The sequence below is a fragment of the Zingiber officinale genome, chromosome 6A, assembly GCF_018446385.1.
Source record: "Zingiber officinale cultivar Zhangliang chromosome 6A, Zo_v1.1, whole genome shotgun sequence".
Lineage (NCBI taxonomy): Eukaryota > Viridiplantae > Streptophyta > Magnoliopsida > Zingiberales > Zingiberaceae > Zingiber > Zingiber officinale.
In genome coordinates this window covers 26,232,364-26,241,746 of record NC_055997.1, presented here as the reverse complement: position 1 = coordinate 26,241,746, position 9,383 = coordinate 26,232,364, and the positions used below count along the sequence as shown (strand labels likewise).

Genomic DNA, 9,383 nt, shown 5'->3' with positions numbered 1-9,383 from the left:
ACTTGTGGCTGAGTATATATTGCATGTATTGTTGAATATGGTCACCGGTACAAGGGAGAATCTATCAAAATTTTTCGGTAGGGTTTCCATGTGATTTTTAATCATACCGGTTAAGTAAAGTTAGTAGTTAAGTAACAGTCATCCTTAGAGTGTAGTAGTAGTAAGAAGGGTGGTCGTTACATCGTCCCACGTCGCCTTTAGGACCTTTTACTTTTGGACATGCTTCTTACCTTTATCCTTGTCCTCTTTATTTAGCTTGGGGCAGTTGTCCTTGACGTGCACTTCTTCGTCGCAGTGGTAGCAGCGAATCATCATTTTCTTTTTACCCTGCGGATGGTTAGAGGTTCTAGATTTACAAAGTTTTTTAAACCGTCTTACCATCATTATCATTTCCTCGTCGTCGAGAGAAGACTCTGACTCAGGTTCGTCTCTCGATGCTTTGAGGGCGACGTTGTTCTTGGGCTCCTTCGTACCTGCACATTTTGATTCATACACTTCAAATGTAGAAAAGAGTTCTTCTAATGTAATTTTTTCTAAGTCTTTTGAAATATAAAAGACATCTACTAGTGACACCCATTTTGAATTTCTAGGAAAGGAATTTAGTGTGTACCTTAGCGAATCTGGGTTACTTACTGTCTCTCCGAGATTTGAAAGGCCGGTGATGATTTCCTTTATCCTTGAGTGTAGATGCGCAACTGTCTCGTCTTCCCTAAGTCGCAGGCTGGTGAGCTGGTTGAGAGTAAATCCCGTTTCGCGAGCTTTGCTTCGGGTGTTCCTTCACGCAGTTCAAGGAACTTCTCCCAAAGTTCCTTCGCGGAGTTGTAGTTGCCGATCCAGTTGACTTCTTGTGGCGGAAGAACGGTTAGTAGATGGTACTCAGCTTTGCCGTTTGCCACGTAGTCAGCCTGCTCCTTCTTCGTCCAATGGTATTTCTCCTTACCTTCCAGTGCTGTAAAACCGAATTCCATAATTAACATTAAATCAAAATTAGTTTTAAAGAATACCTGCATTCGCTTTTCCCAGCTAGCAAATTCCCCTTCAAACTTCGGCGGGTAGATGCTTAGTCCGGCCATTATATCGTTGCTTCGTTCGGCGGTTAGTTCTCCTGAAGCACCTTGGCTCTGATACCACTTGTTGGACCGCTGGGCCGGTTAGAAGGGGGGTTGAATAGCCTGTAAAATTAAAAGCACAAACCTTTCTCGAACTTTCAACAGAACACTTGCATAAAATGGAAAAGAAATAAATTAAAACAGAAAGGAAAAAGGCACCAGATGTTTACTTGGTTACAACCGGGGAGGTTGTTAATCCAAGGAGTGGAATGCACTAGAATATCTCCTTCAGGCGGAGAAGCCTCTTATAGCAATGAAATTACAAAAAGAAAGAAGCTAATCTAGAGATTGAGTGTACAAGTGTTGGAGTTACAATTTCTGAGTTGTTTAAAAGCTTCTGGATCAAGGCTGCATTTATAGCCTTAGTCGGGGCATCCCGAAGGGGTTCCAGGCGCCCTAGGGGGATAAAACTTTATCCCCCAATGTTCAGATTGCGATTGATGCGATCTGGTCAAAAAGTCAACTCCGGACACCCGGAAGGGTTCCAGGCGCCCCAGAGGGTTCTGGGCGCCCCGGCTGGGAAAGCCAAACTCGTTGACTTTTTTCAGCCCGGGTCTTCTGGTCAGGCTCCGTTCGCCTCAAATCGAGTCTTCTGCTCGCTTGGGTGATCTCTGTCATCCGGAATAGGGTTCACCCGAACCCAACTTCCGGTCTTCTCGAGCAGGTTTTCGCTCCGGCTTCTCGTCCTTCGGAATCGTCACGTGCTTCCTTCTCGTCCGCCAATGTACTCATCCGTAGTCTTTGTCCCTCGGTCGCACCCCGTGTCGACCTTCTCGCTAGCTGCATCTCTTGCTCCTCGAGCAATCTTTCGCTCCGGCTTCTCGTCCCTCGGAACCACCGCACGCTTCCTTCTCATCCGCCGGTGTACTCTTCCGTAGTACCTCATCCCTCGGACGCACCGCGTGCCGTCCTTCTCACTAGATGTGTCTTTCGCTCGAATATCTGTGCTCCTAAGCTCCTGCACACTTAGACACATTGTTAAAAACACACAGGACCTAACTTAACTTGTTGATCACACCAAAATAACCTTGGGGTTCTAACAGCTGTTACGCCTGACGACTGCTCCAAGGACTTTTGATCGCGTCCGGCAGACCGAAATCGACACACGAATAAGATACTTCATTCCCTATGTGTTGGTAATAATTTTTGTACTTAAATTCTACAAACGGGAAGTGCAGTCTGTTGCACTTCTCATATCTTCTTTGTACTTGATTCTCTCTTTCGGAGGTACCAAAAGAAGTTTTTAGTGGATTACCTATCGATAGGTCCACAAGACCTGGGTCTTGTAGTAGGAGTCGCCGAAGGATCCGAACCAAGTAAAACCACATGCGTTTACTTGTGTTGTTTCTTTTAGTTTTTCTGTTGCGTATACTTTGATTTCAAAATGAGAAAACGAGTTTTCAAAAACCATGTGATTCACCCCCTCTCACATGTGTATCGATTCTACAAGTAGTATCAGAGCAAAGTTCTGCTCTGAATTGGTGCAACCACCAATCAAGCCAGGGGGATTTGCTTTATTCTCAAATTTCAATTTTTTGTATTCAATTTAAATTGGTAAAACTTTACTAATTCAGATAATATTTTTCTTGTTCTGTTTTAATTAACTTGAAGCTGGTGCAACACCACGTGTTTTTTATATATATACTTCCTCTCAAACTCTGCTAATCCAAAACCAAGTCTTGGTACCTTTCTTTAGTTTTGATTTACAACTCTAAAATGGCACAAAACTAAGGATACAACACTATTCGTCCCCCACCCTTCAACGGGGATGATTTCCCATACTGGAAGAAATAGATGAAGGTGTATTTAAAGACCGACTTCAACCAATTGTTCAGCGTCACCAAAGGATACAAGACACTCGTCGACAACTCCAGAATTCCAATAGACCCAGAAAATTAGAATTCGAAAATGAAGAAGAAAGTGTAGATAGACTTTAGGGCCCTCAACACAATCCAGTGTAAGCTAATGAATAAAGAGCTGAACCACGTCGGCCCATACGAGAACACAAAGGAACTATGGGACAAGCTCATAGAACTACACGAGGGAACCAACGATACAAAGGTAACGAAGAGGGATTTATTTTAATAAATTATTTAATTTTAAAATGCACAAAGGTGAGACTGCCAGTCAGCTGCACGTGAGGATAAAGGATATTCTCAATAGACTTCACACAATCGGCCACCAAATGAAGAACCGAGACCTAATAATGTATGTTCTAAAAGCATTTCCTTGAAATGCATTGTGGTCATCCATCGTGGATGCCTATAAAATTTTGAGGAATTTATCTAAATTGAAATTGAATAAACTTTCTATGAATTAGAGCTACATGAACAGACTAACGCTAAAACAGAGAAAGGTATTGCCCTTGTTGTAGGAACGTCAAAAGGAAAATCCAGAACTAAGCCGGAACCAGAAGTCGAGTCTGACCCAGACTCGGATGATGAGGAATACCTGGTGAACTTGATAAGAAAAATGTTCACCAGGAGAAAGAAAAACTTCACCAACAAGGACCTGCAGAAGATCAACTCCACCTCCAACTCTAACAACAAGAATGTGACATGCTTTGGATGCAACAAGAAGGGGCACTACAAGAACGACTACTTGAGTCTGAAGAAGATGAAAGTCCTTAAGGCGACTTGGGACGAATCGTCCACGGAGGAATCAGATAGTGAAGAACCAAAGCACACCAACTACCTCGCGTTGATGGCCTACGGACTAGAATCAGAGAGCAAATCGAAAGATGGGTCCAAACCCGAATCGAGCCAAGAGTCCGCACTTGTTTCCTAAGGTTTCGATGAGGTACATTTTAATTTAAGCAAAATTTTTTTTAAGATCATTGCATGCTTAAATAGGAAATTAACTATTTATGAAAATCAAATAAATGAACTAAAAAAAGAAAATAAATCACTTAATGAACAACTAAACTCAACAACTAAACTGATTCAACCTAAAATCCTGACTCAAGTTGCAAAACTTGAGGAGGACAACTCTAGGTTGATAAGTGAAATCCTTGAACTAAAACAATTACTAGAGAAATTTACAACAAGATCCAAGTATCTTGACATGATACTTGGATCACAAAGAGCACAAGTCCAGCCTCAGATATAAGTTCAGCTCAACCAACAAAATCTTTATATCCTTAGTAAACCAAAATAAAAATCAAATTAAGGCTTGAGTTCCTAAAGTGTGTCTAACCTTGCAAGTAGGACTCAACCAATACTACATACCTAAAAATAAAATACACTATCTAAAACCAAATAAACCAATTAACTCAAACTCAATTACTCCCTCTAAGATAAATCCAATAAAGCCACATAAAATAAGTCAAACTAAATCAAGTAAAAAACAAAATTAATCCAAACTCAAACTATAATGAAGTCTATTATAACTATAAAACAAAACTACACAAACCTAACACTTAAAATCTAAGCTCAATAATTCAGGAGGAGACTCCAAAATAGTTGGCACCTCTAAAAATAAATAATTTACCCGGATGGGTAATTAGGGCTAGTCTAAAAAAGGGACAAAAGTTTAACTTGATTTATGGTACTGGTAAAGTTTTGGATGATAGTAAGTTAGGGAAACTCTATCTATACATGTCTAGAAAGATATGGTTTCAACCTGGTGCATTTGGCTTAATGGAACTAACTGAAGTTATCCCTTATGAATCCTAACTAGTTAGACCAAAGTTTTGTATTAAGTTCAGTGGATAGGACTATTTGGAAAAGCTCGAAGGCATGGTTACTCTAATGATGACTCACCATAGCCCATAAGTTTATTCAAAAATGCCTATTTGTTAGTACAAAGCTAAACTTGAATCTAACACAGAGTTAAGCTCTACTCTAAAAATTTCATTTAACTCTTCTCATAAAATTATAGGATTCCCTAATTGAATTAAATTAAATTAAAATTAAGTAAGAATTAAATTAAATTAAATTTGATTAAATTAAAATAAATACCAATATTAAATTAATTAAATCCTTAAATCAAAATTGAATTAAACTTAGGTTAATTAACGTATTACACATAACTCATTTTAAATCCTTTAAAAAAAATTCATTTAAAAATATTTTTAAAAAATATTTTAAATATTTTAAAAATTATTTTATTTGTTTAGAATCTTTTAAAAATTATTTTAAATATTTAAAAAATTATTTTAAATATTTTAAAAATTATTTTAAATATTTTAAAAATTATTTTAAATATTTTAAAAATTATTTTAAAATCTCTTAAAAAATATCTTAAATCTTTTAAAAATTATTTTAAAATATTTTAAAAATTATTTTAAATCTTTTAAAAATTATTTTAAATCTTTTAAAAATTTCATTCTTTAAAATGTCTCTTCCTTGAAAATTTTTGAATAGTTTCATTCTTGCAAAACTTATTTTAAAAATCTCCTTGAAACTTATTCATATTTTAAAATATCTTACAAATATTTTCTAAGCTTAAACTTCTCGTTGAAAGAATTTTGAAAAGTTGGTAGATCTTGACAATTGTTAACAGCTGTTTAAAACTTGAAAATTAGCTGTGCAAAGGTTAGCTTTCAAAAACCTAGTATAAATCTTCAAAAAGCTTTCCTTTAAAAATTTTTGCTAAAAAAAATTACAAGTGTTTTGCAAACTTTATTTTTCGATTAGTTTGAATAAGTTTTCTTTAAACTCCCCTAATAATTCTGATTTTTTTTTTGTGTTGCAAAAATTTCACTACCTTTCCCTCATTACTTTCACTACAAGAAAATCCTCATAGACATCGGTGGAACAACAGCGGTTTTAAACAAAAACCGATGTCTTTGAGTATTTTACACCGGTTTTTCCAAAAACCGGTGTCTATAAGCGCAGATTTTCACTCATAGACATCGGTTTTTTAAGCCGATGTCTATGAGCGCCTTTTTTCGTTAATAGACACCGATTTTAACAGCGAGTTTTAAAACCCGGTGTCTATGATAAAATAAAATAATCTATTTTTCCCACCAATACTTAGTCGAAATTTGCAACACTTCACTCTTCCCTCTAAACCTAAACCTATATCACGCCGTCCACCGTATACCGTCGCGACGCCACCACCACTTTCCTCCTCACCTCATCTCCCTCTTCCCCTTCCTAGATCTACGAAAGATGGCATCTTTTTCGTGGACGGAGGAGGATGTGCTACGGTGCTGCGGTAGCAAGCATTTCGCCAAGGAGCTCGCCTTCGCCTCGCCGTTTTCCGACCTCCACCATGCAATCCAGTCCGCCCACAGGATCTGGTTCAATAAGGTCACACCTTTGACCTCTTCTTCTACCTCTTTCTCTTTTTCAGTGTTTCTTTTTTATTCTTCCTTCCAACCTCACCACCTTTCTTCTTCCATAATTCTATCTTTATATTTGCTTTTGTTTTCTTTAATCTGAATCTCTTATTTCTGCCCCGTTGTTGTTTTGGTGCTCGATCATCTGGTAAATCTCATTTCTTTTTCCCCTGTAGTTTAATCCATTTATCAAAGGTATACTTTCCGATCTGAAATTTGTCTTCCATCGTATTGTTGTTTTGTTTTTGATCCTTAGGTTTTATCGCTTTTTTTTTCTTGATTTTAACTTATGCGGCTGCTTTGATTTGATTTGGTGAAGAAAAAGTGGAGTTTTCTACTGAGATTTGATGGGTTCTCTGTCTATGATGGAGCGAGAGCTGAATTCGTCTCGAGTTTGATGGTATTTGTTTAGCGTTTAGTCTGGCGATTGTTGAGTTGCTTTTCTTTTTGTATTTGGAAGATGAGATCGATTATTTCTCATCTAGTGGCGATGCTACTTATTTTGAGACATTTAAAGATGTCTTTAACTGTGTGTTTGATGTCTGCTGTGTAGAACATCTAAGGAAATGGTGAAGGCTGTTGCTGTCTTGGGTAACAGTGAGGATGTTAAGGGCACAATTTACTTCGTCCAGGAAGGAGATGGTGAGAAATCTCTTGAAATACTACTTGTGGAATGCTAAATTCCTTTCAGATCTAGGGTTTCAACTTCAACCATTTTGATTTTTCTATGAATTTGTGATCCGATCTGATTTTGGGATGTAAATCTCTGTTATAGGTCCAACCACCGTCACCGGATCCATCACTGGCCTCAAGCCTGGGCTTCATGGCTTCCATGTGCATGCTCTTGGAGACACCACCAATGGATGCATGTCAACTGGTAAAATTATTTTCCTCTTCCTTCATGGCGATCTACTGAGTTGCAAGTTTTTGATTGTAAGGATTAAATTACTGATTATGTACTCATGCTCTTGTATACTGCATGGCCTCATTTTAATCCTGCTGGAAAGGAACATGGTGCTCTTGAAGATGAAAACCGACATGCTGGTGATCTAGGCAATGCCACTGCTGGCGAGGATGGTAAGTTGCTTTATCATCAGCTCATGATGTTACTTTTGTTATCTATTTTTACCCATATTTACCATAATGCTTTTTTCTCGTAACAGAAAAAAAAAATCAAACTAGATCAACATTTTTTACTGCTTCTCAAGATACTAATTGGTTTCAAGTTCAGTGGTACTATTCCTATTGAACTAGGCAATCTATCCCAGCTCCAGACCTTGTAAGGATGTAATTTCCACTATCTTACTATTTTTGCTAGCTGAGGAACAAGAGTCTAATGATTCAAACCTGTGTCACAGATCATTAAATGCAAACCATTTTACTGGTAGAATACCTGGGTAGGCTCGCCAACCTCGTATGGCTAGACCTGGCAAACAATCACCTCAGTTTTCCATGCATGATCAAATAAAAAACTTACGCGGTGAAGAATTAACGATGATGAAATATGTTCTTATCAGACACTTGAACAAGAATCATCTCTCATGTCCAATTCCACTGAGCCTTTTCAGCTCTAGCATGAATGTTAAACATATGTAAGATATATAAGCTCTATTGCCACCTGAAGCTTCCTTGTAATAGGCTCTCTGCATACTAACTTGTTGTTTGCATTCAGACTGCTTGACAGCAATAACCTTTCTAGGGTTATTCCAGAATCAATTGGACTTCTTCAGAAACTCGAAGTTTTGTGAGTGCTTGCTATTAATTTCCTTTTCATCAAACTGTTTGTTTATATCTTTCTTGCACTTTTCGTTGACGGCTAGACCGTAATAATTTGATTGGACTAGTTCCTCAAAGTATCAGCAATCTTACAAGACTCAAAAGTGCTGTAAGTGATTTCTGGAATCAATGAGATCAAATAACTGCACAGAGCAAGAAGGATAACGTTGGCACCAGTAAGAAGAATATTTGTGTACTATCTATTACCTTTTGATGTTGTAAGAAGAATAGTTATGTGTAATTTGTGGATACTGACTTGATGTGCACAATATCTATTATCTTTTTATGTTATAAGAAGAATATTTATGTGTTGGTTATATGGATATTGACTTGGTGTGTTTAGATACATCGGTGCATTTTTATTTATGATGTTCTTAGTGAATTAATAATATTAACTTAATTTTATGATTTGCTTGGTGATAATATTGGTTTTTCACTATTTCGAAAATCGAATTTGTGTCGTTAAACAATACTGATATTACATCGATTTTCCACCGCTGCAAAACCGGTGTCATTAACTAATATTACATCGATCGTATACCGCTGCCAAAACTGGTGTTATTAACATATAATATTACATCGATTTTACACCTGATGTCGTTAAGTGATACTACACTGATTTTAACCCGATGTCTAAAATGACAGACCTTTTACATCGCCTTCATAGACATCGGTCGAAAATGTAATAGACATCGGTGGAAAATCGATGTCTATGAGGGTTTTTGTTGTAGTGTTTACTTAGCATTGTTTTACTGATTTACTTATGTTTTTTTTAATGAATGTCAAAGGGGAGGGTTAGGGATTAAGTTAGCAAACAAAAGAAACTAACCCTAAACCCCCCAAAAATGATTGTCTCAAACTTTTTAGTTCTTTTAAAATCATTTTTTGTGCTTAATTTGCATTTTTTTTCCTAACTTAACCCAGGTTGTCATTGCATCAAAAAGGGAGAAATTGTTGGTGCAGTTTGCACTAACGGTCTAACTCAGGTTTTGATGAATGAAAAATAAGTTAAGTTAGGTATAATTATGATTTAACCACTTTACCAAGTGTGCAGATAGGTCGACGGGTCGACCGGGTATCTAGTGAGAAGTCCAAATAAGTCGACGGGCCGACCGGATATCTAGTGGGAAGTTCAGATAGGTCAATGAGCTGACCAAATATTTGACGAGAAGTTCAAATAGGTCGATGGACTGACCGGATACCTGGCAGGAAGT

General features: G+C 37.3%; 1 protein-coding gene across 1 annotated transcript; it reads left to right on the top strand.

Moving 5' to 3' along the window:
* Positions 1-6,959: 6,959 nt before the first annotated feature.
* On the top strand, positions 6,960-7,553 carry LOC121994693 (superoxide dismutase [Cu-Zn]-like). The gene is made up of 3 exons (XM_042548643.1): positions 6,960-7,035; positions 7,169-7,270; positions 7,375-7,553. The coding sequence occupies exons 1-3, from the start codon at positions 6,960-6,962 to the stop codon at positions 7,551-7,553; spliced, it is 357 nt and encodes a 118-aa protein (XP_042404577.1).
* Positions 7,554-9,383: the final 1,830 nt, after the last annotated feature.